This window comes from Phocoena sinus, chromosome 11, assembly GCF_008692025.1.
Source record: "Phocoena sinus isolate mPhoSin1 chromosome 11, mPhoSin1.pri, whole genome shotgun sequence".
Classification (NCBI taxonomy): Eukaryota; Metazoa; Chordata; class Mammalia; order Artiodactyla; family Phocoenidae; genus Phocoena; species Phocoena sinus.
The window spans coordinates 82,259,810-82,287,515 of NC_045773.1; the positions used below are offsets into that span (position 1 = coordinate 82,259,810).

The 27,706-nt window shown below is 42.0% G+C and overlaps 6 protein-coding genes across 7 annotated transcripts; 4 read left to right on the top strand and 2 right to left on the bottom strand.

Moving 5' to 3' along the window:
- Positions 1-27,650, top strand: LOC116762381. Its single transcript, XM_032649296.1, has 4 exons — positions 1-286; positions 1,324-1,702; positions 2,642-2,648; positions 27,330-27,650. Exons 1-4 carry the CDS (start codon positions 1-3, stop codon positions 27,648-27,650), a joined length of 993 nt encoding a protein of 330 aa, XP_032505187.1.
- On the top strand, positions 4,103-4,888 carry H1-5 (H1.5 linker histone, cluster member). The gene has a single exon (XM_032649298.1). The coding sequence runs from the start codon at positions 4,157-4,159 to the stop codon at positions 4,835-4,837; it is 681 nt and encodes a 226-aa protein (XP_032505189.1). The 5' UTR covers positions 4,103-4,156; the 3' UTR covers positions 4,838-4,888.
- LOC116762407 (histone H2A type 1-like) lies at positions 5,295-5,992 on the bottom strand. The gene has a single exon (XM_032649325.1). The coding sequence runs from the start codon at positions 5,990-5,992 to the stop codon at positions 5,600-5,602; it is 393 nt and encodes a 130-aa protein (XP_032505216.1). The 3' UTR covers positions 5,295-5,599.
- On the top strand, positions 6,305-6,771 carry LOC116762428 (histone H2B type 1-L). Its single transcript, XM_032649347.1, has one exon. It carries the CDS (start codon positions 6,311-6,313, stop codon positions 6,689-6,691), a length of 381 nt encoding a protein of 126 aa, XP_032505238.1. The 5' UTR covers positions 6,305-6,310; the 3' UTR covers positions 6,692-6,771.
- Positions 11,295-22,282, bottom strand: LOC116762419 (histone H2B type 1-N). Of its 2 annotated transcripts, XR_004352252.1 has the most exons (3): positions 21,781-22,247; positions 14,865-15,059; positions 11,295-11,330 (listed from the first exon to the last, which is right to left on the bottom strand). XR_004352252.1 is itself a non-coding variant. In XM_032649338.1 (2 exons), exon 1 carries the CDS (start codon positions 22,182-22,184, stop codon positions 21,804-21,806), a length of 381 nt encoding a protein of 126 aa, XP_032505229.1. In that variant the 5' UTR covers positions 22,185-22,282; the 3' UTR covers positions 11,373-15,059; positions 21,781-21,803. The 2 variants fall into 2 exon arrangements, 1 of the variants encoding a protein (XP_032505229.1); XM_032649338.1 differs by lacking the exon at positions 11,295-11,330 and having other exon boundaries at positions 11,373-15,059; positions 21,781-22,282.
- Positions 22,489-22,962, top strand: LOC116762406 (histone H2A type 1-D). Its single transcript, XM_032649324.1, has one exon. The coding sequence runs from the start codon at positions 22,508-22,510 to the stop codon at positions 22,898-22,900; it is 393 nt and encodes a 130-aa protein (XP_032505215.1). The 5' UTR covers positions 22,489-22,507; the 3' UTR covers positions 22,901-22,962.
- Positions 27,651-27,706: the final 56 nt, after the last annotated feature.

A 27,706-nucleotide genomic window follows, 5' to 3' on the forward strand; every position in this document is an offset into this window, starting at 1 on the left:
ATGTCTGGTCGCGGCAAGGGTGGGAAGGGTCTGGGGAAAGGAGGTGCTAAGCGTCACCGCAAGGTTCTGCGTGATAACATCCAGGGGATTACCAAGCCGGCTATCCGACGCCTAGCTCGGCGTGGCGGGGTGAAGCGCATCTCCGGCCTCATCTATGAGGAGACCCGTGGGGTGCTAAAGGTGTTTCTGGAGAACGTGATCCGGGATGCTGTTACGTACACTGAGCACGCCAAGCGTAAGACTGTCACTGCTATGGACGTGGTCTACGCGCTCAAGCGCCAGGGACGCACTCTGTACGGCTTTGGCGGTTAGAGTTCCAGGGCATCATGACGTCGCTTAAAGGCCCTTTTGAGGGCCACCCACGAAATCTGTTGAAGAGCTGTAGGCATTAAGGTGCATTTTAAGTATTTTGGAGTAGTTGGGTTGGGGGTGCTAAAAATTTGAAGTTGAGCTTAAGTTGCGCGTTGTCGCAGTCCCCAAGCTCTCGTCAGCCTTTCTACGTACAATGGCAAATTCTCTGATAACTCAGCTTCGTTGCCAGTTTTTACAGAGGTTTAGTGTAAGCTCGAGCTCATTTAACCTATGTCGACTGCGCTCGAACTCCCACGTCAAGGGCAAAGTAATGATACAGTATGGCGAGTAATGCCTAAAATACTATCATACCTTTTTTACAGAAAAAGTTGGCCGACCCTCGTTTTAATAAGCTGAGAAGTTCTTAAGCACGCTGAAGTTTGAGACCACTGGCATAGAACATGGCTGGATTTCGACTTTCAATGCCTCCGTTTATCATAAGCTGGTTGGTTCCCTTTTATGTTATTCAGTAAACTATTTGTCAAGAACCCAATCATGACATCTTGTACTGTATTTAAAATAGTGCAAGGCACTTTGAGATTCTCTAGATAACACCTTAAGAATTTTTATGCATCCTGCAGTCTTTTTTTTTTTTTTTTTCTTGGCGGTACGCGGGCCTCTCACCGCCGCGGAGCACAGGCTCAGGAAGCAGCAGGCCCAGCGGCAACGGCCCGCGGGACCCTCCCGGACCGGGGCACGAACCCGCGCCCCCCGCATCGGCAGGCGGACCCCCAACCACCGCGCCACCAGGGAAGCCCATCCTGGGGTCTTAAAGCCAACAAGATATCTCCTCTGTACATTATCCTAATGACCGAAGTAGAAGCGGGAAAACGCTTCCTTTTCTTTGAGGAATAAGCCTAGAAGCAATTCTGTGGGCGGGGAAGGGCGGGGAAGGGCGGGGAAGGGCGGGGCAGGCGAGGGAGGCAGCAGTCTATTGTCCAATCAAGACGCGAGGGTCCCTATATATATTGGGACGACTGGGTCCTGTTATTAATGTTAAAAGTAATTATCGCTGCTTGTCCATGGCTCGCACGAAGCAGACCGCTCGCAAGTCCACAGGCGGCAAGGCGCCGCGCAAGCAGCTGGCCACCAAGGCGGCCCGCAAGAGCGCGCCGGCCACGGGCGGCGTGAAGAAGCCGCACCGCTACCGGCCCGGCACGGTGGCCCTGCGCGAGATTCGCCGCTACCAGAAGTCCACGGAGCTGCTGATCCGCAAGCTGCCGTTCCAGCGCCTGGTGCGCGAGATCGCGCAGGACTTCAAGACCGACCTGCGCTTCCAGAGCTCGGCCGTGATGGCGCTGCAGGAGGCGTGCGAGGCCTACCTGGTGGGGCTTTTCGAGGACACCAACTTGTGTGCCATCCACGCCAAGCGCGTCACCATCATGCCCAAGGACATCCAGCTCGCCCGTCGCATCCGCGGGGAAAGAGCTTAAATCTTACTCCGCCTCCTATTAATATACCTCATCGGAAAAGGCTCTTTTCAGAGCCCCTCAACTGTCACCAAAAAGGAACTGTTCATTCTAGAGGATACATGTTATCCCCAAAAGAAAAATGACAGGAGGGTTTTGATGAAATAGCTGTTGTGGGCTCAATTGTTACTGTGTCACTTCAGTGTTTCATATTTGGAGATTAAGCTGCAGACGGAGGTTACTGTATTCTGTGATCCTAGTCAGCCTATTGAGCTGTTTCTGGGGAAGCATACTTAAAGTGATATAACTATTAAGCCTTTGGCTACACGAAGGGACTGAAGAAAAACTGGCCCATACCTTGTGAAAGTTTATTGGTTTCTGTGGATAATTGTGTAAATGGCAAATGAAGGGTTTTTTTTGTTTGTTTTTGCCAAGTACCCTAGCTCCTTGACTTCAGAAAATGTGCCTCTTGCCTTCCTGTTGTAGAAAGAAATACTGGTCGAGGTTCAAGCCTCACAGCTGCCAATTACTACTAGCTGTATAATCTTTGCCAAATTACTCACCTCTCTGGGACTCACCTAGAACAGCTGTAAAATGTAGCAGACGAATTGGTTTGTAGGGCATGCTTAGATTCATTCCTGGCAGTTAAATGCTCAATAAATGTTAGCTCTCCTTATTATGCTTCTCTCCTGTAAAGCATGACTTCCCCCAACCTCTTCCTAAATTTTCTGAAAGTTTTGTGATTGAAAAAGTGGGAAATACTTGGAACATTTTCTTGTTAAGATCTTTTTAGATCTCGATTTGCATAGTTCTGAAAGGCAGGCCTGTAGCAACACACCATGAACTGTGTCTGTGAGAAGGAATACAAAACAGCAAAAGAGCCAAATAGTAAATATTTTAGGTTTTGCAGGCAACATATAGTCTGTCACAGTTTTTTAAAAATACAATTTAAAAATAGAAAAACTCAGCTCGACGGCCATACAAAAATAGGCCACTGTCTAGATTTGGCCATAGTAGGCTATAGTTTCAACTCCAGGAGCTTCTGAAGAGATGAAGTGTATTGGCCTACAGTTTTTCACAGGGGAGAACTGTTGATTGCATGAGAGATCCTAATCATCAACCCATCCAGGCACAAAATCCTGTCCATGCCTCCCCCTCCCACCTCCCAATAAATAGCAAACTTCATCCTCCATTCCACTTCCTGGTCATTGCCTCAGTTCCCTTGGATGTTAATGTTTTCCTGAATTCTCTTAAACTTCTATAACCTCCAGTCCCTTAAGAGCCAGTCCATACTTATAGTCAGTGGCCAATTATTTCACTGGAAGATACAGGTCTATCTTCACTTAAACACACAAAAATATCCACACTGATGTCCTACAAAAGAGGGTGTTTTGACCGTGTAATTTGTTAAATGTTGATGGAGGTAAGGAGTTTGAGAGCATTGGGAAAAGCACCGTGAAAGAGGGACAAAGTCCCATGCCATCTAAACAGTTTGCGCTTTCGAGGGCTACTGGAAGCCCTTGAATAATTTTTAGCAGGTTTCAGGGTTTTTTCTAAAATACATTATCAGGGTTAAGCATTTTCCTTTGTTCTTATTTTATTGGATTCGCTTAGGAATTAAAGAGAGAAAGCATCTCAATCAAAAACAAACCAAATTTGTTTGAATATAGGTCATTGGATCTTGTAGCCAAAGCAATTTCTATTCCTCCTGGAAGAAGTCACTGGCAACAGAATTTTTCCTAGCGGCAAAATCCCATTCTCTAAAGACAGTGGCACGTGGAAACTCCTTGGGAGGCAGAACCGGTTTTTAAAGTAAGATCTATATGGTTAATTTGGGGCTGTAGGCAACCAGCTGTCCTGCGCCTGTGTTACTTGCCGCAGTTTGAAACAAAGTTTATGGCAAAACCACGGAAACTAGTGTCTTTCCTCTTGCAAAAATCAAAGGCCGAACTTAGGGACAAAACCTTTTAAAAAACGTTCACTTGGTACTCAGTAAAAATTTATTGCAACAATGCAACTAACTAGCTCGATGCCTTACGCCCGATGGACACATATGAAAAGCTGAAGGGATTTTTAAAAATATCTTTCATTAATTGCGCGTGATTCATAAAAACACAAACAAGTATGTGAACATGGAGGCTGTTTTCCTCCTTTGGAGCTTCAAAGAGTCAAATTCTGTACCACTGTTTTTAGCATTTAATCAAATTTTGGGACTAACAAACACAATTTGGGAGTCCAACCACGAGAGCCGGCTGCCTGAGGGCGGTGGATCGGACGCTCCACCAATCACAGGGCAGCACCGGCTTATATAAGCCCCGGGCCCGAGCAAGGTAGCATTGCAAAACTTGCTCTTTGGGTTTTGAATCTCTCTTCTTCTAGCAGTTTCTTCCGTCGCCATGTCGGAAACCGCTCCTGCTGAGACGGCTGCCCCGGCGCCGGTGGAGAAATCTCCTGCCAAGAAGAAGTCTACTAAGAAGTCCGCGAGCGGTGGCGCGGCTAAGCGCAAGGCGACCGGGCCCCCAGTTTCTGAGCTGATCACTAAGGCTGTGGCCGCCTCCAAAGAGCGCAATGGCCTTTCTTTGGCAGCGCTCAAGAAGACCCTAGCAGCTGGCGGCTACGACGTGGAGAAGAACAACAGTCGAATCAAGCTGGGTCTCAAGAGCCTGGTGAGCAAGGGTACCCTTGTGCAGACCAAGGGCACGGGTGCTTCCGGCTCCTTTAAGCTCAATAGGAAGGCGCCCACCGGGGAAGCCAAGCCGAAGGCCAAGAAGGCGGGGGCTGCTAAAGCGAAAAAACCCGCAGGGGCCACCCCTAAGAAGCCCAAGAAGGCTGCGGGAGCAAAGAAAGCAGTGAAGAAGACTCCCAAGAAGGCGAAGAAGCCCGCAGCCGCTGGCGTCAAAAAGGTGGCCAAGAGTCCCAAGAAAACCAAAGCCGCGGCAAAGCCGAAGAAGGCTGCCAAAAGCCCCGCTAAGCCTAAGGCAGTGAAGCCAAAAGCGGCGAAACCCAAAGCTGCCAAGCCTAAGGCAGCAAAACCCAAAGCTGCAAAGGCGAAGAAGACGGCTCCCAAAAAGAAGTAGGAAGTTGGCGCTTAAGACGCAAACCCCAAAGGCTCTTTTCAGAGCCACCCAGAGGTCTCGGAAAACAGCTGTGCACTGAGTAACATATTATTCTCAGCCGCCCGCCAAGAAACAATTGCTTGCCTTCTACTTCCAGTAAATGTTTTCACCTTTCCTCCTGCTTGGAACTCAAAGCGGAAAACATACTCTTAAAAACACAACAAAGAAAATTTGACCTGCATCCAGGAACCTGCAAAATCGTCCACGGTTTTTTTAAGACATTTTGGTTCCTGGGTGTTTAGCTACAAAGAACTTTTTAAAGTTCAAAAGCCTGCGTCACGTTCAGATAGGTCAACTGTTTCTGTTCGGTTTATGCGCCACCTAATTAACTGCACACATCTATTTTTAATTTGATATTGCAGGAATCAAGGCACAGAGCATAACTTTAGCACTGGCAGAGGTCGAGTTATACTGCAAATAAGCCGAGAAAGTGTTTTTTGATTGTCCTCAGGGGCCCTTAAAGATACTTTGATTTTGCATCTTGACACTGCACTCACTTCCTTACCAAAGCTCTTGATATCTTCCTCCTGACATTCCGAGGACATGACTAGGAGTCCGAAAAGTGGCTCAAACTGCTTGCCAAATTAATTGCATGAAGTAATTTCTTTTCCCCAGGCAATAATGACAATGGAATTAAATGAAACTACTGTCCCAGCTCCTCCGCAGAAAAAGTAGGTGGCTCTGAAAAGAGCCTTTGGTTTCGAAGGCGTTGCTCTTGAGGCCTTACTTGCCCTTGGCCTTGTGGTGGCTCTCGGTCTTCTTGGGCAGCAGCACCGCCTGGATGTTGGGCAGGACGCCGCCCTGAGCGATGGTGACTTTGCCCAGCAGCTTGTTGAGCTCCTCGTCGTTGCGGATGGCCAGCTGCAGGTGGCGCGGGATGATGCGCGTCTTCTTGTTGTCGCGGGCCGCGTTGCCCGCCAGCTCCAGGATCTCGGCCGTCAGGTACTCCAACACCGCCGCCAAGTACACCGGTGCGCCGGCCCCAACACGCTCAGCGTAGTTGCCCTTACGGAGCAAGCGGTGCACTCGGCCCACGGGAAACTGGAGCCCGGCGCGAGAAGAGCGAGTCTTAGCCTTGGCGCGAACTTTGCCGCCTTGCTTGCCACGTCCAGACATAATGCAGTATTTTAAAGCCTACACCAGAAGCAACTAAGGTGAAAGAAGAAAATCGCACATTTTATAGCTGCAGCTGGGCGCGAAAAAGAAGCTATTCCATTGGGTAAAGTAGTAATTCCGTTTTAAAAGAGACGTGTCGGTCCTTTCAATGCGCGTTCTGATTGGACAAAGTTGATAATGACGTCATTAGCAGTGTTCGCCAATCAGACATAGAACTTTACTAAGTGTCATTTGAATATGCAGTTGTAAGTGAAACGGACTCGCCTCGCCCATTGCTCACTCTTTGTTTCTCGAGGATTTTGTTAACGCCACTTCATCATGCCTGAGCTTGCCAAGTCCGCTCCTGCCCCGAAGAAAGGCTCCAAGAAGGCGGTGACCAAGGCTCAGAAGAAAGACGGCAAGAAGCGCAAGCGCAGCCGCAAGGAGAGCTACTCCGTATACGTGTACAAAGTGCTGAAGCAGGTCCACCCGGACACCGGCATCTCGTCCAAGGCCATGGGCATCATGAACTCGTTCGTTAACGACATCTTCGAGCGCATCGCGGGCGAGGCGTCGCGCCTGGCGCATTACAATAAGCGCTCGACCATCACCTCCAGGGAGATCCAGACGGCCGTGCGCTTGCTGCTGCCCGGCGAGCTGGCCAAGCACGCCGTGTCTGAGGGCACCAAGGCTGTCACCAAGTACACCAGCTCCAAGTGAGCCACTGGCTGCAGAGCAGTTGATCAGGTTCTGTCATATCCAAAGGCTCTTTTCAGAGCCATCCACGCTTTCCAAAGAGAACTGGCACTTAGTTTAAACAGCTTTAGAGGTAGACAAAAGCAATATTAATCTGAAGCCTTTAGTAAATGCTGCTTAATTTGTGCCACAAATTAAATTTTGGGTTTGTGGCATTTCAAACAAGATGATCTTGATAACAAGCTGTACATGTTACAGCCATCACCCAAAACGAATTTTATTGTGCTTATTTCACTTACCGTCCAGCTCAGCTTTACTCTGAGGATCAATCTTTAAGTTAGTGGCTAGCAAATTTCAAATGCTCTTTAACTGAACGTTTACTTATCTTACATCATTTTTCAGCAGTCGTACACTTGCCATTCCATGCCCTGACCCTCACCATGCTTTATAAATATCACCCAAAAAAATGAATTAAAGGAAAACAAGCAGGTAGTGTCCCCTTTAGATTTTTCATGTAATTTGATCCTGCTGCATTCTTAAGTTTTAATGTTTCACCCCTTTTGGGAATGACATTTCTGTTCACTATTATTTTTACATGGTCAAATTTTTTAATTGGGAAAAAGAATTTAGAGTATCAGTTTCTTTTCTGAGTCAGCTCCACATTTCATCTCACTTTGTTTCCTCTACCTTTTTTCCCCTTGTAATAAGGGGGAAACTCTAAATGAAAAGGCAATCTTTGAGACCTGAAGGATGGCATCTTTCTCCAAGGGGGAAGCGCAATCTCCTGGTGTTTAGGCCCGTATTTCAGAGCTAATTAGGCATTCTCAAGAATCAGTGTGGAAATATAAGTCCCAAGCATGCTACAGACTATCAGATATTAAGATGGTAAAACCCAACATCTTTACTGTTTTTCTAGATATTATTCAATCTTTTCCCATTAAAGGACAGGAGGCCTTGGGCTTCTGGGAATAGAAAGCACAAAATTGGGGCTGAACTTATGAGCTCAGGAACAAAGGAGAGTTAAGCCAAAACTGTAGACAAAAGCCAGTGACTGCCTTCCCTGTAGCCTCAAAAAGGTCACTAGAAACATGCAGAATATTTATGGAGTTTAATATTAGTTCATTTCTTTACTACATCAATTAACATTGAATATGAAATTAGAATTGTTATTGATGTAGTGAAGACATGGCCTAGAAAGATACAGTTATTTCCTGAAATGTACCATATAGCTGTTCTCCATTCTGTTTCTGTTAAGCCCCAGTTCCTCTACCATCTAAATCCTGTCTGTCCTGCAAAGCCAATCTCAAATCTAATCGCCTCTCTGATTATTCCAACTTGCATTGTTTTACCTTCTTGAAGTTTCTGCAGAGTTTTTTTCCTTTTTATTTCAACCTCTCCCACACACATACACCCTGTCTATATGCAAACCAGGACCTCCCAGTCTTTCCTATATCTTTATGCCTTTATCTCCATTAGACCTAGGAAATGTGATTTATTTCTAGAGTATTCTTTAGGTATTTAGCATTTTATTTTACAATTTTTTTGGGGGGGGTGCGTACCATGGCCTGTGGGATCTAGATATCCGACCACTGCATTGGAAGCACAGAGTCTTAACCACTGGACCACCAGAGAATTCCCTTATAATTCATTTTTAATCAACATTACCTGTGTCCACTGTTATGATTGACCCATGGGACCTACACTTGAAATTAGGAGGACAATTCCTAAAACATTTGCCACTTACTTTATGAGGCCAAGATTTTGGCTTCTCTGAAACACAGTTTCCCTATCAGTAAACTGGACATAACAGCAATTCCTAGTCACATGACTATTGTGAGGATCAGTGAGACTGCTTTGTGAATGTCTAAGAATTATTATGCACATATTTTGTATATATTAAAAAGAAATCTTATACATCTATTTGGCATTTGAAAGGCTTAAGGTCATCTTCATTTATCAAACTGAATCTCAAAGTTCAGCCCGTACAGTGTTTTCTAGTTCATTTTTTCTTTCAATAAATATTTGTTGAGCACATATTATGTCCCACAAACTCTTCTAGGTGCCAGAAATATATCAATGAACTAAACAGAAAGGAAGTCATGCACAGATAGAGTTTATTTTCTAATGTGGGAACAGACACGCACATAACAAAAACAACAATAGAAAAAGAGTGTCAGAAGATAATGAACATTAAATATTTGGGAGGAAAACAAAGCAGAAAAGGAAGATAAAGAATGGGTTTTTTATCTTCCATTTTAAATAACATAATCACAGAATGCTCATCAAGAAGGTGAAATTTTAACAAAGATGAAGAGACGAGGGAGTGTGCCACTGGGGGAAGATTCTTCTAGGCAGAAGGAAGCAGGAACAAGAGACCCCGAATGTATATGTGGGGTAAGGGGGAAATACCTGGTGTTAGACAAGGGACAGCAGGTGGCCAATGTGACTGGGACTGAAGTGGCAAAAATAGCTGGAGGTGGGAAACGGTGCTGGGAATGGGGCCTTCCAGAATGTGTAGGACCTTATATGACAGTAAAATGGCTTTGGATTTCATTCTTATATGTTTCAAATTCTTAGTATCCGCAGAAAGCTGTAGGTTTTGGGTGATCAGCTGTGACTCTTTTTTTTTTTTTTTTTTTTGCGGTACGCGGGCCTCTCACTATTGTGGCCTCTCCCGTTGCGGAGCACAGGCTCCGGACGCGCAGGCTCAGCGGCCATGGCTCACGGGCCCAGCCGCTCCGCGGCATGTGGGATCTTCCCGGACCGGGGCACGATCCCGTGTCCCCTGCATCGCCAGGCGGACTCTCAACCACTGCGCCACCAGGGAAGCCCAGCTGTGACTCATTTTGACCCCTGATCCTGGACTTCAAAAGGACAATGGGCATGGTGCTCTGTGTGGAAGTGTCATTTTACTTCTTTGCTGAAACCTCTCAGAGAGGTCAGAGAGAAGGACTACCAGGCCAAGTCAGGGCATCAGGGACCCCAGAGAAGTACCAGACCCTTCCTTACAGATATAGGAACTCCAGGCCTTTTACTCCCAACAGTTACTTTTTGTTCCAGAATAGTCCTCTTCTCCAAAGCCTCCTGAACTGAGCAAATTCCTGTAGAAGAATCACTGATTTTGAATCTGTTTCCAGTTGGGGGTCACCAGGGACCACACAAACAAGAGCCACTGACAAATAATGTTCTTTCAAACATCAAACCAATACCCACCATTTACTACATGTGTCCACTCCTGAATCTTAACCTTTCTCCAACTTCTTTAGTTTTTTCTGGCCTTATTTCCACCCTTGTCTCAAGCCAAGAGAGTGAAATCTCGCATATTTCTTCTCATGGTACATTATCCATGTAACTAGGTAAAAATCAAAGGGCCACTCTCACTTTTACGTTCCTAGTTTCTCACTCCTCTTGTGTCCAGTTGGTTCCCAATTTTAATCATGCATCAAACTCGCTGGGAGAACTTTGAAAAAATATATTACTGCAGAGCTTTGCCCCTAGAGATTCTGATTCAATTTATCAGAGGAGGGGCCTGGACATCTGGGGTATTTGAAATTCCCCAGCTAATGCTGATGGCTATGAGGATTGAGAGGCACACTCTTCTGTGCCAACTGTGGGAAGTAGCCTCTAAGATGGCACCCAGTGACCCCTACCTTCTAATATTGGTGCCCTTCCCACATTGCTCCAGCATTACGGTCAACAGGATATGACAGAAGTAATGGTATGTCACTTTCAAGATTCGATAAGAGACTTCCATCTTGATAACTCCCACTCTCTTGGATCACTTGTTCCAGAGGAAGGAAGCCAGCCTTTGTCATGAGTAACCTTATAGAGGCATCCACATGGTGAGGTACTGAGGCCTCCAGCCAACAGCATTATAAACAAGCTTTTTCTTGGACTTTAGAAGCTCCAGTCCCAGTCAAGTCTTTAGAATCTAAAGTTTAGATGACCTGACTGCAGCTTTGTGAGAGATCTTGAATCGGACTACCACCTAAGCTGCTCCCAGATTCCTGACCCTAAGAAACTCTATGAGGTAATAAATGTTTGCTGTTTTAAGCTGTTCAATTTTGGAACAATGTGTTACCCAACATATTTAGTTGATAATATACCAACTGAAACCTTAGCAATCCTTTCTTTCAAGGTCAAATCTTGTTATACCCCTTCCAAGAAACTTTCCCAGATTGCCACATTCCAGAATAATATTACTCCCTCCAAATTCCTACAGCAGTTAATATTAAATACAGTTTGATGTAATAATAATAAATATTAATTATATTACATTTTATATATACAATTATATATAAGTAGTGTTATATTAATGCTATAATATATAATTTATATATTTATATAACATATATAGATCTATAATTTATATAGAAGTATAAAATATAACAATAGTGCCATTTTGCCATTTACTGGTTTATGACATTGCTTATTTTATTCAGTATTGTTCAAACTTCAGTTAGTTATTTGAGTTCCACTTTTATGATTTTTTCTGTATCAGGGTGCAATCTATACTATTGTTTACTTAATATTTAAAAAAATATATATTCTTTAGGGGAATTCCCTGGCAGTCCAGTGGTTAGGACTCTGCACTTTCACTGCTGTGGGCCCAGGTTCGATCCCAGGTCGGGGAACTAAGATCCTGCAAGCAGGGCTGCTCAGCCTAAAAAGAAAAAAAAAAAAAAATGAAATCAATGTATTTTAAAAGACAACCATAGTGGAAAATTCCTGCCTCTGACCATGAACAGAATACAACCAGAAAACAATATGTAAATATGTAAATATATGTATATATTATTCAATTTCAGTTATATGCTATTTGCTGTCTACTACTTTGAGTCTGAAACTTGTTCTTTGTTACGAAGTTGAAAGACTGGGGAAGGGGGCAAGGATTAACAAGTGTTTGCAAGGCCTTAAAGATCTGCTAGCACCAAATTAATGCTTTCCCAGTTACTTAATCAGAAAGATTTAGAGAGAGAAGAAAAGAGAATGATATTTTCACTTTCTGTTTCAACATTTTAAACACCAAAGTCCACATACTATTTATGATAATTTTCCATGCCCCCAGTAATACTTAGTACAGATCTGAGAAAATATTGTTTAATTAATGTACTATTTAATTGAGCCACTATTATATGTCTAACTCAGGAAATATAAAGTTATATGACCCAGGGAAGCTCACTTTGTGGTGGAACATTTATTAAATTATACTTATTTTTATTTCTCATATTATTTAATCATTATTTGGTTGAAAGAAAAAAAAATCTATGTAATGTCTTTTTCATAGTAACTTTTATTTGTGCACCTCACCTGGGTCCCAAGAACACACTTGGAAGCAGGGTACATCATCTCATAAAATCCTTCTAAGAAAACTGGGGCCTTATTATTATCTCCATTTTACAGGTAATCAGAAGAATCACAGTGTTAGGCTGCACCCTGTAGGCCTGCAAGTCCTGTAATTGCCCAGCCTTGAGACCAAAAAAAATGCCTGGAGACAGCAACAGAGACATCAATGGTTTATTGAGCAGGGGATCTTACACGTCTGAAGCAAAGTTCTAGAGTGACTCCCCACTCCGTACCAACAGCAGACAGGACATGGCAGCAGTCTTCATGGTGGGGGTTGGGTGGGGCATGTACCAATTATAGGGGGAACTGATGTCAGGTGAGCTTATCAGTTACCGGGGAAACCAGCAGAGGAGGACATCCCTCACTGTCCCTTTGGTTAACAGCCATCAAGGGGGCAGATATTTCCCTTTAATAACCCAGCATGCTGGAGCCGTTCTGTTCTAAGAATCAGAAAAATTTCTGGTTGGAGCAGGGGCAAACACTTAAGCAGATACTGATAAGCTCTATGATTAAGAGGAAAGGTCAGTCCTGTGAGTAGGGTGAGGTGAAGCAGGGACTGTTCGATCAGGGGATGTACAGAGAGCAAGAGAACAGCCATCTTGTGTGGCCTGATCATACACACAGGCTCACTGAGGTAGTATCCAAGACAACCAGCTGACAAGCATTGGGCAGAACTTCAGTCACAAAAGGTTTTCCAGGGCCTATGTTCCTTCCACCTGTTTAGGCTGCTTTAGAGTAGGTTCTTTATTAATTCAGATTATCAGAATGACCTTCCTTTGGTGCTCTATTTGGTTTTGCTATTTTCAGCATTTTATTCCCGTTCATGTATTTCTCTTGCTTATCTCCAGTACATCTGGAAGTTCTTCATTTCATTTGCTCTAATATTTTGTCATTTGAGGGATTATTGAATGTCAGAGTTTACGTCATGGCTCTTCACTCAAGGATCTGCCCTTAAGCAGTAAACTGTGTGGCACTTACATCTTGCTTTTGGCATATAGGGGAAAAAAATCACAGTAGTTATTGGCTGTCATTTATTAAGTGTGTACTATCTTTGGATACTGTGCATTATCTAATTTATTTTGCCAATCTAATGAGGTAAGTGCTAGTGGTATCTTTGGTCTACAGCTAAAGAGACAGAGGATTGGGATTGTAATATTATCGTAACATATTGGCTGCTTTATTAGTTTGCTAAAGCTGTCATAATAAGGTACCTCAGTCTGAGTGGCTGAAAAAACAGAAATTTGTTTTCTCACTGTTCTGGAGTCTAGAAGTCTGAGATCAAGGTGCCAGCAGGGCTGTTTACTTCTGAGGGCTGTGAGAGAAAGATGGGTTCTAGGCCTCTCTCCTTAGCTTGTAGACGGCCATCTTTCCCCCTCTATCTTCACATGTGTTCCCTCTGTACTTGCCTATGTCCAAATTTCCTCTTCTTAAAAGGACACTAGTCATATTGGAGTAGGACCTAACCACTTTCCAAGGACCTCATTTTAATTTAATTACCTCTTTAAAGACTCTATCCCTAAATATGGTTACATTCTGAGGGTTTAGCGAGGTGGGGGGAGGCAGATAAAATTCTCCCCATAATAGCTGCCTTACTTTAAATAGAACAGCCAATAGAAATCAGGGGTGTATGACTACCTTCCCCGGACTAGGCCTAGTTTTGGTTCTTTGGAATGAGGAGGACAAAAGAAACTAAGAATAAGGATAGGTTAATGTTTAAATGTCTACTTTAAAAATAACTACATTGTATCTATTGCAAATAATTAAGCAGCATTCAGGTCTCATCCACAGTGATACTTTAGCCTTTTACTTGGGCAAACCTGGATTGGTGACCCTCTGGGAGAATGAGTATAAAGGGTCTTCCCAGGGGGGGCTGCTGCTTCAGGGAGAGGCCTCTTCTTGTCTATTTCATTACTGCTTTCAAGGCAGAAATAATGGTCAGTTAAGAGATATAACAAGTCCATGTCTCACGTGGCGCGATTTCAGGGGGCAGGTTTCTCTCTGCTCCTTGGTGGTACATATTTCCAACAATTGAAATACAGGGTGTCTGCAAGCATTGTGTGAGTATAAGTTGCAATTTTCAAACACTGTCTTCTGGAAAAGTTACAGACAGAGCTTAGTTCGTCTTAATTTCAGTACTATAATCAACAGGCAGACTTTGCTATACGTGCTTGTTTCCCACAGGAAAGGCAAAAGTTATTAATTGTACGATGATGATAGGGTAGAGCTATAGGACCCTCCAAAGAGAATCCGACCAGTATTCTCCCAGAAAAAAAAAAAAAAATTGACTTTTTTTTTTTTTCCTGTTCTTGGGAACAAGAGGGAGAAACTTTTTTTTTTTTTCCAGATAAAGAATGGCATCTTTTTCACTATTAAAACAAATACGAATGAGTCATCTCCATTTGTTTTGAAAGAATTTAGTTTGATGATAACAAAAGACCACAAAATCTATCATTTGTATACTGATGGCCACTACCATGAGGCTTATAAACTGTCATTGATCCTCTAGCTATTTAGACAAAATACTCCCCTTCTCTGTGCATCAGTTTGTTCATCTAGAAAATAGGTATGGAATGAGAGTGGCCTTAAAGTTCTATTGCAGGCTATCATCTTCCTACATAGGATGGACTGAGGTCCGGGACACTGGAGCAGCAGGGCACGGTGCAGATTAATGGTATGTATTCTTCTATATTTCTTAACTCCATCAAATTACAGCTGAAAAATTATTGAAAGTCATGGTTTGTGGTTTGTAGAGGTCTATGTTCCATGGTGTGGCCACTGTGAAAATTTAACACTAGGCTTGAAGTAAGCAACAACTACAGTCTGACGTAGCCTAAGGAGATAAGCATCCCACCTTAAGAAGTCAGGATGTTGTTCAGGGATTTCCCTCCACCAAGATTTTGGTTCCAACAAAAATATATCAGAGGATTGTCAGGATGGCAGAAGCGGAGAATCCATAGTAGATGTCATTCTGAGTGCTCTGATGAGGTTAATTGTTCTGATGACTTCAGAAGGATCCCTTCTCAAGCACGAAGTGATGGATGTAGCTCTGGAAAACAAGGCATAAGCGAAAGTTCAAGGAAAAAAAGATGTGACTGAAGAGATGGTAGCTTTGATAAAAATATCCTTGACAGTGAGGTGAAGGTGTTTGAATGTTAAGCTCTTTGGTGTGGACACTGCAAAAAATGGAGCCAGAATGAAATGTCTAAACTTCAAGAGATTTGACTCAAATATAACCTATACTTTTTAAGGTATATCCTATTACCATTTACTGATAAGGTATTGCAGTTAATCTCTGTGTGTTTAAATTTTGAGCTTCACAGACACTTCATAAAAGTTATTGATTTCTTCAAATTTATAAACCTGATTTCTTGAACCAACAATACAGTGTTTAGTCTCTTCCTCTAGTCCTGTGACTAGTATTTATTTACATTCAATTCACCATCTCACTTCTTTGATCATGAACAACTAACCCACTATGGCAACTGATGTGCTAACTTGAGCATCGTTAGCAAGAAATTGAGTTATCACTGGACCAGAGGGTATGCCTGCAGTGACCCATATCAATTTTACACAACTGCATTTTAAAGATTTTAAGGATTGGAAGTCCTAGAGTAATTTATGGGTTGACATTTAAAAAAACATTTTAACAAATACTATACCTTGATCCTATGTCCAGTAATAGTAGAGTAGGCAACTCAGATAAACCCTGATGCCTAGAACAACTAGAAAACATCTGACTGAAGGGTCAGGCAGCTAGCAAGAAAATGAATTACAGAGCCAAGAATCAGAAAAAGAAGAAAGCCCAGGGTATTAGGCAGCTAGAAAATAAGAAAGGAAGAAAATCTCCATATACTATTGTGGAATGATCTTCAGGATATATATTTTAAAGGAAACAAAAACAAAAACAAAAAAAACCCAAGGTAGAGAAAATTATGTGTAAGATGTTACTGTTTATCTAGTAGAGGGGTACTGGGACTTCCCTGGTGTTCTAGTGGTAAAGAATCTGCCTTCTAATGCAGAGGAAGCTGGTTCCGTCCTGGTCAAGGAACTAAAGATCCCACATGCCAAGGGGCAACTAAGCTGGTGCGCCACAACTGCTGAGCTCGCACCCTTCAACTAGAGAGACCACGTGCCGCAAACTACAGAGCCCACGCACTCTGGAACCCGCACCACAACTACAGAGCCCACGCACCCTGGAGGCTGTGCGCCACAACTAGAGAGAGAAAACCCGCACACCACAACTAGAGAGAAGCCTGCACGCCACAATGAAAGATCCCGCATGCCTCAACGACGATCCCGCATGCCACAACTAAAACCCGAGGCGGCCAAATAAATAAATAAATATTAAAAAATATAATAGAGGGGAACTAAGAATACACAAATGTATGCTTATAATTAACAAACAAATAATTGGAAGTTAAATCACAACATTAAAAATTGTTATGAGAGAGGCTATAGGCTAAAGGAGAAAGACCTCTTTGAACATACCTTGATTTGACCTTGGAACTATGTAAAAATACTTTATGTAAGGATAAGGTTAAATTTTAAAAAGCCAAATCCCTAAACATAACAGCAAAATGAAGCAAATGGATCTGTGTATTCAGATGGTAGCATAAGCACACAGGAAATTATTTCCAAATAATTTGAAAAACAGTAAATCAAACAGTTCTAGTGTGACATAATTTATTAAGGCAGCAGTTCTCAGAGTTTTCGACCCATGCACGTTTTAAAAGTATTGAGGATCCAAAGAATTTGTGTTTCTGTAGGTTACTACTATTTGATATTTACCTTATTAGAAGTTAAAACTGAAAGAATATTTGTTTTATTAATTCATTTAAAAATTACAATAAAGCCTTTTCAACATACATATTTTATGAAGATAGCTACATTTTTCAAAATTAAAAAATTAGTAAGAAGATTAGCACTGTTCTATATTTTGCAAGTATCTTTTAAATAAATATCAGGATAATTATGAAAATAATTTTAGCTTCACACACCCATTAAAAGGATCTCAGGGGACTTCCCTCGTGGCGCAGTGGTTGAGAGTCCGCCTGCCGATGCAGGGGACACGGGCTCGTGCCCCGGTCCGGGAAGATATCACATGCCGCGGAGCGGCTGGGCCCGTGAGCCATGGCCACTGAGCCTGCGCGTCTGGAGCCTGTGCTCCGCAACGGGAGAGGCCACAACAGTGAGAGGCCCGCGTAAGGCAAGAAAAAAAAAAAAAAAGGATCTCAAGGACCCCCAGGGGTCCCCAGACCACATTTTGAGAATCACTGCCTTTAGGACAAAGAGAAAGCTAACATTTTATTTATTTATTTAGTAACCACATTGTTGGTGGTAGTGTTGGGGATGGCTGTGGCAGAAGCTGGTACAAAGGACAATTTGAGAATGCCTTGGGAATTAGTGTTTGGATTGATTTCCAACAATGGCAATCATTAAAATGCAATTTGCTCTCCTGAAATTTTATTGAACAAAGCATCAGCGAGTTTCTCAGGGAGCTCTTTTTTGAGACTTGATCCTATAGCATTGCAGGAGGTGGAGTTTCCCCTAATATAAGTACAACAGAACCTTAAGACTGTAAAGCCAGGCGCTTTCTGGAGAAGAAGATGCTCATCTCAGTGACACAGGGCACAAAGACTTTGGAAAAGATGAATAGTGAGACACACCAGGTAAACTTCTTATTCAGCTCATCACAGTATTTGTCCCAATTGCTTATTATGGATTCATGGCTTTTACATGCTGAATCGATTCCAGTAAACTACAACTGTTCTGTTTGTTTAGTTTTAATTCTCAAGTTAGCACTACTTACACCATGGGGATTCTTTCGGGCTTTCTTGCCACTCTCATCTTAACTCTATTGTTACTCCAAACATGGGAGATCATCCTTGCTTTCAGTGAGCATGGTGTTCTAGACCCATCAGAATTTCCCTTGTCTCAAAACTTGTAAGCAGTTCCTCTTCAAGGAATTTAGTTTCTTGAATAGAGGTGGAAATCTCCATACCAGGGTTTTGCGTGATGCACCTGGCTGCATCAGATGACTTTGAGAACACTATGATGATAGATTAAAAACCCTGTTTTTAAACGCTAAGTGCCTGTTACTCTTTTCACAGAAAGTCCTTTATCTTATCCCCAAATAAATTTTTTTTTTCAATCAAACTCACTTTTCTTCTTGAGCTGATAGCTTCACTCTTCTCTGCCATATAAAATTTCACCTCACCAAGGTTAATTTACTAGATTTGGGGCTGCTTATCTAAACAATGTGTTTAAAAAACAGTATTATTAAAAATTTTATAAAACATACAATGGACTTTTATCCAGATATATATTTCTAAGATACACATAATACATTAGTAATTTTAATATTTCACTTTGAGCTTTTGGAAGAATTAATATAGTCCACAGCTCATAAACATGACGATGCTCTTACTATGTTTTCTTTTTGCAATGCATTGTCCCAAATGATTCTCCCAGTCATTATCATCTGTACACCAGTTATTTTAAAAGAAAATGAACTTTTAATTTTTCCAACACTCTCCACTTTCTGATTATTCTATTAATTCCATTAAATATAATAAAAATATAATAGAAATTAAAACTTAATATATATGTGTGCATGTATAAAGTGTATCCTGGCTAATGGAATGGTATAGCTAAAAATCTCAAAGGTTTGGCTCTCTACTCTCCATCTCACTGCTCTGTACCAAGAGCCTAAAATAATCAGACACTAGACAGTCAATGCTTTTATATTTTTTGTCACCCTCTTGGAGTAAGAGTGTTGGAAAATTAAAATATAACATATTTTAGTAATGTGTGTATAAATAAAACATATTTTATGTGTATATTATATATATATGCATAAATATATATACATACATGCACACACTCATATTATGGTATAATTATTTTAATTGCAGGCAGCATTGAATTTCAATTTCTTAAGATTTTTGGTCAAATACAGCTATTTGGCCAAATACAAATACATTAAAACATACAGAGTTATCTTAATATTTCACTAGTTTATTTTCAAGATATCAGTTTAAAATGTTGGGGAAGAATTAAATTAAAACGAAGCTACAATCAAATTAATACAATCAAATTAATATCAATAATTATTTTTTAAGGGCTTCCCTGGTGGCGCAGTGATTATCCGCCTGCCAATGCAGGGCACAGGGGGTCCAGCCCTGGTCCGGGAAGATCCCACACGCCGCGGAGCAACTAATCTCATGCACCACTACTACTGAGCCTGCTCTCTAGAGCCTGCGAGCCACAACTACTGAGCCCGCGTACCACAACTACTGAAGCCCGCGTGCCTAGAGCCCATGCTCCGCAGCAGAAGAGGCCACCGCTGTGATAGGACGGTGCACCGCAGCAAGGAGTGGCCCCCTCTGGCCGCAACTAGAGAAAGACCACGCGCAGCAACAAAGACCCAAAACAGCCAAAAATAAATAAATACAATGAGCATCTGAGGTAGTATTTGTTGGTCTCATTCCACACATGAGGAAAATAAGGCAAAAAATAAAATTAACTTAGCAATGTTATGCACATAAAATTTCTTTAAAAAATTATTTTTTAAAAGTCCAGTGTTACATTTATACAATGTCACGTACCGAATTTGAGTGGGATATTTTTATACAGTTCATATTCTCAAAACACTGTTCCACAAGAACCAACTAGTAAAAGACACTGATATATCTGAGCTATATTTTAGGTGCAACTCCAGAGTCACATCACATATACATATTCCTAGTATTAAATGAGGTGTAACTTTATAGTTTTCTTTTTTTTTTCTTGGACATGTGCAAGGACTTTAGAAATTAAAGCAGACACGATATAAAAAGTCATTTTTTGGGCCCGTGAGCCATGGCCACTGAGCCTGCGCGTCCGGAGCCTGTGCTCCGCAACGAGAGGCCACAACAGTGAGAGGCCCATGTACCGTAAAAAAAAAAAAAAAAAAAAAAAAAAGTCATTTTTTAAAGTATTCAAACATATTTAAAAAAAATCCCTTAATTTATTAATGGATATTTTTCTTCATTCTAAGCACATGAGGAAATCCTCTGGGAAACATTTTGTCTCTATCTTTTATTATAACATACATTAAAATTATTCTTTTTAATATGCCTAATATAAAAGGTCAGAAATTTGAAATTATAAATACCTAGAAAAAATAATATAATACACTTTGCAAATATGTAGGTCATACTTATTAATTCTGAATGTAAGCCCTTAAGCAAAGATTCAAAGTAGTTTCCCCGTCGTAACACTTTAGTCCTTAAGAGACTTTTCATGGCTAGTCACTCATTTGTCTTGGCATACTGCAAATTAAATATATTAGGTCACCTATGTATTTTCATATGCAATATGAACAAATGGTAATTTTTACATCAAGTGGTCACTTTGTAGAATAACATACTTTTTTGGGGAAGCATTTCCATGCTGATTCCCTGTAAAGACTAAAATAGTTTTAAATATGCCATTCATTCCTAAGGGTCTAAAATGAAGAGATGGATTTTGGTTTCCCGAACTGAGGGTAGGGAAACAGCCCTTCTCTATTTTTAAAAAATTTATTCCGATTAATAGAGAAACAGTAAATGCAAGTGACATGCAGAAAGAAAGAAAACATGGAGAGGATCCTCATAGTATAGGTAGGAGTAGGACCTAATCTCTCCCATACAGAGAAATTTCACTCAGAGAAATTAGGGAGTGGAGAAAGTGGCAGAGTTCTTCCAACAAAGCCGCGTGGCCCAGAAATCTCCCAATTAGGATAGACTCACGAGGGACACCGTTGGTAAACTTCAAACTGCGCGCGCAGCGTCTGGATTGGCTATCGATAAACGTGGCACCTGGTTGATGTGTGCGATAATTTGAATTGGATTCTCACTTCCATTTGTTTTTCTTCTGCCTTTCTAACTTAATATTTGGCAAACCCAAACCCAGGGAAAGGGGAGGAGAGCCAGCACCTCTCCCCAAAGAAAACATAAGTTAATCAAACGATTGGTACCTTTCTTACTGTGTGCCAAGCAATTCATTAGTCAGGTATGTACACGTTAAAATTAAGGATGGAAGACTTTCCTGGTGGTGCAGTGGTTGAGAGTCCGCCTGCCGACGCAGGGGTCACGGGTTCGTGCCCCGGTCCGGGAAGATCCCACATGCCGCCATGGCCACTGGGCCTGCGCGTCCGGAGCCTGTGCTCCGCAACGGGAGAGGCCGCAACAGTGAGAGGCCCGCGTACCACAAAAAAAAAAAAAAAAAAGTTTAGAGCGCTCAAGCCATTGTTAGCAAAAACTTCTGCCGGGTTCAAACTTAAAGGCGAGCGGATTTTCCTTTGGGACAAAGTGCATTTTGCCTTCTTCACTACATGTGTCTGATAATGAACCTCCCCCTTCTCGACATAAAAACATATAAAAATATCTCGAGTATTGCTGCAGCACCACCTACATTGTAGTGGAAGTAATTTCTAACAAGATGAAAATGAGGAAACGCGAACAGAAGGAAGACTAAATGAAGACAGAAAAGATGACCATCTGCAAACCAAAGAGAGAAGCCTCAGAATAAACCACCCCTGCTGACAGCAAATCTTGGCCCTCTAGCTTCCAGAACTGCCAGAAAATAAATCTGTTTAAAGACCAAAAAAAAAAATAAAAGGAATCGCAGAACTTGTTATACTTTGCACCAAATAACAAACACCTGCTGCATAAAGTGAGTGCCACTTCTCTTCAGAAGATTGAGTGGCTCTGAAAAGAGCCTTTGGGGTGTGGGCCTAGCCTTACCGCTCGCTCCGCTGCGGCCTGGCTCATTTGGAGCTGGTGTACTTGGTGACGGCCTTGGTGCCCTCGGACACGGCGTGCTTGGCCAGCTCGCCGGGCAGCAGCAAGCGCACGGCCGTCTGGATCTCCCTGGAGGTGATGGTCGAGCGCTTATTGTAATGCGCCAGGCGCGACGCCTCGCCCGCGATGCGCTCGAAGATGTCGTTAACGAACGAGTTCATGATGCCCATGGCCTTGGACGAGATGCCGGTGTCCGGGTGGACCTGCTTTAGCACCTTGTACACGTACACGGAGTAGCTCTCCTTGCGGCTGCGCTTGCGCTTCTTGCCGTCCTTCTTCTGAGCCTTGGTCACCGCCTTCTTGGAGCCCTTCTTCGGGGCCGGAGCAGACTTGGAGGGTTCAGGCATGGTGCGGAGTTAACTGCCAAGCAGTTCAAAAATAACAGGAAGAACAAGAAACAGGCTGAGCCCTCTTCCTTCACAGCTTCTTAAACAAAGGAGGCAGTGAGTAAAGTCGAGCGTCTGATTGGTGGTGAATCCTGGAAACAGCACGTAACAGTTTTGTCCAATCAAAATAGGTGTATTTCAAAATCCGATTTCATTGGGTTAAATAAAACTAGTTTTAGCCAATGGTACACCTTCATTTTCGCGCCCAGTGAAAATTATAAGTAGAGTAGCTCTCGCTGTATCTATTCAGACCTAACTCATATTGGTGGGTTTCTACTTTCAGTATGTCTGGACGTGGCAAGCAAGGAGGCAAAGCTCGCGCCAAGGCCAAGACTCGCTCCTCGCGGGCCGGGCTCCAGTTCCCCGTGGGCCGAGTGCACCGCTTGCTCCGCAAGGGCAACTACTCCGAGCGGGTCGGGGCCGGCGCGCCGGTGTACCTTGCGGCCGTGCTGGAGTACCTGACGGCCGAGATCCTGGAGCTGGCGGGCAACGCGGCCCGCGACAACAAGAAGACGCGCATCATCCCGCGCCACCTGCAGCTGGCCATCCGCAACGACGAGGAGCTCAACAAGCTGCTGGGCAAAGTCACCATCGCGCAGGGCGGCGTCCTGCCCAACATCCAGGCGGTGCTGCTGCCCAAGAAGACCGAGAGCCACCACAAGGCTAAAGGCAAATAGAAGTCTGGATTAGTTTAATGCAGCTCAAGTTCCTCAATCAAACCAAAGGCTCTTTTCAGAGCCACCCACCTTATCAACAAAAGGAGCTGTGCTTTCAAAGTCACATTGTTTTGGAAAGCAGGATGCTGTTGAAAATTAATCCTAGAACAAAGTTTGGCTAAGTCATTTGCATCTAGGTTATTTTCCCCAGAGTACCTTAAATGCCTTCCAAAAAGCAAAACATTTGCTTACATAATTTAGGTTAAACTTATGAGCAAAATTAACATCCCTGTGATTCCTCTACAGGGGCAAGTGTCCATCTGAGATAAAAAAAACTTAGCACCATCCGACTTTGGCTTACCTTCCCTTCTAATTCAATTCAGTCTTACTGTGCACCACACATCCTCCTAAATGGGAATGGGGTAGTAATCCAGACAGGTAAACTACTTGTTTAAAAGTAACTTCAGGCAGAGAACACATTTCATAATGGACTGTTTACATCAATGATGGTGAAGTAAAGGCGGTTTGGAACTGCATTAGGAAGAGGGTGTGTCTTAAATAGGAAAGGTCGACATTGTAAATCACTTATCAGGTTCTTATAGTCCTAGTGCTGTCAGTGATTTTTGCTTTCCCTTTACCCCACCATCATCTCTCTCACCTTCTCTCAGATCACCAAGTCACCCTAGCTAGAGAGGGCCTTCAGTTCCTCTCCACATCAGCTCATGAATACATTTTGAATACATTTTAATGAAAATGAATTTCTTATGAATACATTTTCTTATGAATACATACAATTTCTTATGAATACATTTTAATGAAAAGGAATTTCTATGGCATTCCTAGTCCATTAGAATAGGTTTTCTGAGTCTCCTGAAATATTTGTTTTATACACACACACACACAGGCCCTCTGCAGTGGAAGGGCCTAGTTCTAACCACTGGACTGCCAGGGAATTCCCAGTATATCCTATATTTAAATCTGAACCTCAATCACATGTAAATAATATTCATTGGAATAAAAGTGACCTCAGCAGTCACAAACAGGACGTAAATGTTACCTTTTTTCCCTTTTCTTTTTGGCTTCATTATTTGATGTTGGAAGACCCGAATCCTGATTTCAGTGAATCTAATTATTCAATTTTTCCCTCTTAAAAACTCATCTGCGGGACTTCCCAGGTGGTCCAGTTGTGAAGAATCCGGCTTCCAATTCAGGGGACGCGGGTTCGATCCCTGGTCAGGGAACTAAGATCCTACATGCCACATGCTGCTGGACAACTAAGCCCGCGCTCTGCAACTAGAGAGAGAAAACCGGCACGCCACAACTAGAGAGAAGCCCGCGCGCCGCAACAAAAGATCCCGAGCACCGCAACTAAGACCCGACGCAGCCAAAAAATAAAAAAATTAAGAAAAGAAAGTCATCTGCATTACTTGAGTCTGTATATTTTAAACAACTATATCTCAGAAGTAGAACTGTCAAGTAGAGTAAGTGATACAGCTCCAAGGAAGGCCTATGAGTTCTTTCAATTTTTAATAATAAAATATGCTGTTGTTATCATCGTTTTTGATATTGATCATGCAGTTACTAACACTTGCTTCATTGCATCATTCTATTCCCCATGGCAAGAACCACCACATTGTTAAAATAATGCCTTTACAATTATTGATGTGATTTTGATTGATAAAATCAATGAACCTATAATCAAATAGTTGATAAATGAATACAAATTTTTGTTTTAAATAAAATAAAATATTCAAGTGTGATATGTCATTGCTTATAATTCCACGTGTTAACTGAGTTTTTTAAATTAATGGACTATTAACCCAACTTCATTGGATAAAGCACTTACTGTTCTTTACTATCTACATAATCAGAAAAAAGTAAAACTTGTATTTAAAAATGGAGATAACAAAACTTTCCAAAAATCTTGCCAAAATAATTTAGATATTTCTAATTTCAATTAGATCCTGAAGAACTTTTTAGGACTCCATAGTTTATATTGTAAAGTTGTTTTCATAAGAGGTACAGTTCAATTTTAGTAGCACAAGATTTATGAAAGTATTATTTAAACTTTATTCCTGGAGTTGGTCTTCCCATTAATTTCCATTTCTGCAGACTCTGGACTACCATGAAAGAACCTAACAGTATCTTCCCATAATAGATTTGTTATATATTGTCGGGGAGCAAGGATTTTCCTCTACCCTTCTAAGGTTCTTTTAGCTGGTCTAATCATCAAATTGACATGAGATAGATTAACAGGAGAAAGTCAAGTTTAATTTCATACATACGGAAACCCCACATACATGAGAAGTTCAAAAACAGAAAGGTAAATATGCCTTCCTGAGCTAAGGAATGGCTTAGTGGCTTCCAAGCACAAGAGGATAATTCACATGGACAATAAGAGGAAAATCAAATATTGGGTAATTAGTTTGCCCTGCCATGCAGCTGGCTCACTCAGATAAAATTTTTCTCCAGTAATAATTCTCATAGTGGGAAAGACCCCCAATTCAAATCCTTCTAAGTAGTTAAGGGAGGGGCAGAAATTTATCTTGAGATTGCAGGATCTCAATTGCCTTTACCTCAAAACAATCAATGTGCAAATGTGGCACATTTTGGGGAGCTCATTCTGCACACTTTTGGTATCTTATCCATTAGTGTACAAATTCCTTTAGAGTGGAGACTGGGTTTTATTCATATTTGCATATCCCCAGATCCTATTTCAATGATAAGCCCATAAAATATAGTCCGAAAAATTCTGTTAATTTTATAATAATAAAAATCCTTATAAACTAAATAAGTGATATAAATAAAGGCAAAAAAGAAGTTGAAAGTTAAACAAGGATGAGATCACATGGAGGAAAATGTAGGGATTTTCAAATGAATAACTTCAAAGTAGCTAAACTGGAGGAAGGAGCCTAAATATCAGAGGGGTCCAACGAGCAAAGACCAGTTGTAAAGAGTTACACTGCCTTTTCACTTCATGATATTAATTTATCTGTAAAAAAAATTGATCTGCATGACCTTATTAATTTGGTGTACCTCCTACTTCCTTCTCCAGTCTAGCAACAGTCTCACATTTAAATAAATGCTACTGATGTTAATGGATATTAATTACCTGGTGGAATAATGAAGACACTGAATGATTTTTGGGGACCAGTAACTTGGAAGAAGGCAGGGACTCTGGACAAGGGGCAGACACTAAGTATAGAGAATTAGGGAGCCTTCAACAATACGAATCTCTGAGGCTCCCAAACAATGCCTTTCCCCTAAGGTTGTTTTTTGTGGTTTTTATAAATTTCTCCTCTTCCAGACCTTTATCTATGCTTACTATTTCAATTGTTTATATGAAAACATTAGTTTCACTGGTTCTGTGGCTGACACCCTGCTGTAATTAAAAAAAAAAAAAACAGACTAACAAGAGAAAAACAAAGTGTAATACTGTGTACGTCTCATGTATACATGGAATAAACAGAGGGGAACTAAGTAAAACTCCCAGAAGTGGCCCGAACCGCCACTTTAAATATCATCTTCAGCTAAAGACAAAAGACATGGGTGTGGGGGGGGGGGGCTGTTGTAGGAGGTGACCCAGAAGAGCACAGTAAACAAGGGGAGGCCGATTAAATCCTGCACCTTCTCCATTGGTAAGTTTCTTGTGAGTTATCTTTCTCTTCCTGGCACATTGAGTGAGTACCCTTACAAATGGAGATTTCTCAAATAAATGTAAATTTCCCTTAAAAAGGGGTAAATTTTATTCTGTTTTTAGAGCTTCTGTATCTGCTTTTTCTCAGAAACAATCCGCTCAAAATAATCCTTATGCTATTTGGGAGTGGTGTATTCTGCTATCCTTCATTAGAAATGTCAGTATAGTATATACCCAAGTAGAGTGAAGAAGTAAATTTTTCTTAAATGGAAAAAAATGATTTATTAAAAAAAAAAAAACTGGCTGCTAGGGAGTTGGTTAAAACTGTATTAAAGAGCATTCATAAGAATAACAAGCAGACATAAAAAATGTATTTTCTCTTTAAATAAGGGAAATTGGTTAAAATGTAATCAAAGAGGTTCCAAAATGCCATTTGAGGCATTGCATACATTTTCTTTGAAGGAATATGTGTTTTTATCTGTTCACCAAAATATTGATACGAAATTAGCTACCAGCAATGATCTATGTGTGGTGAGATAACGAGTTTTACCCTTTTCCACAATATTTATGTTTTGCGTTCGCATTCAAAAGCAATTGTTAAAGCCTTAAACACGGTAACAAAATAGTTGCCACCGTGTGAAACATAGTACAAAGGAACAAAAAAGGCTTTTTTTTTTTTGGTCAAATTCCCCTCCCCCCTCCCGGGGCGGGACTTCCCGCTACCTTTCTTCAGGTTCTCAGTTCGGTCCGCCAACGGACGTATAAAGGCCTGCATCTGGGAGGCCTGGAAATTAACCTTTGTTAATTCTCCAGGTTTTCGGCATGTCTGGTCGTGGCAAAGGCGGTAAGGGCCTTGGAAAAGGGGGCGCTAAGCGTCATCGCAAAGTTCTGCGCGATAACATCCAGGGCATTACGAAGCCCGCTATTCGCCGTCTAGCCCGGCGTGGAGGTGTGAAGCGTATTTCTGGTCTTATCTACGAGGAGACGCGCGGGGTGCTGAAGGTGTTTCTGGAAAATGTAATCCGGGACGCTGTCACCTACACAGAGCACGCCAAGCGCAAGACTGTTACCGCCATGGACGTGGTCTACGCGCTCAAGCGCCAGGGACGCACTCTCTACGGCTTCGGCGGCTGAGTGTTCGCGCTCTTTGGTCAACAAAAGGCCCTTTTCAGGGCCCCCATCTTTTCATC

What these genes read in the sequence shown, in the direction of transcription:
- LOC116762381 (XM_032649296.1), top strand. Translation starts at nt 1, where the DNA reads ATGTCTGGTCGCGGCAAGGGTGGGAAGGGTCTGGGGAAAGGAGGTGCT. An exon ending in CGCGCTCAAGCGCCAGGGAC is followed by an intron (nt 287 to 1,323) that starts GCACTCTGTACG and finishes TATATATATTGG; the next exon opens with GACGACTGGGTCCTGTTATT.
- H1-5 (XM_032649298.1), top strand. Translation starts at nt 4,157, where the DNA reads ATGTCGGAAACCGCTCCTGCTGAGACGGCTGCCCCGGCGCCGGTGGAG.
- LOC116762407 (XM_032649325.1), bottom strand. Translation starts at nt 5,992, where the DNA reads ATGTCTGGACGTGGCAAGCAAGGCGGCAAAGTTCGCGCCAAGGCTAAG.
- LOC116762428 (XM_032649347.1), top strand. Translation starts at nt 6,311, where the DNA reads ATGCCTGAGCTTGCCAAGTCCGCTCCTGCCCCGAAGAAAGGCTCCAAG.
- LOC116762419 (XM_032649338.1), bottom strand. Translation starts at nt 22,184, where the DNA reads ATGCCTGAACCCTCCAAGTCTGCTCCGGCCCCGAAGAAGGGCTCCAAG.
- LOC116762406 (XM_032649324.1), top strand. Translation starts at nt 22,508, where the DNA reads ATGTCTGGACGTGGCAAGCAAGGAGGCAAAGCTCGCGCCAAGGCCAAG.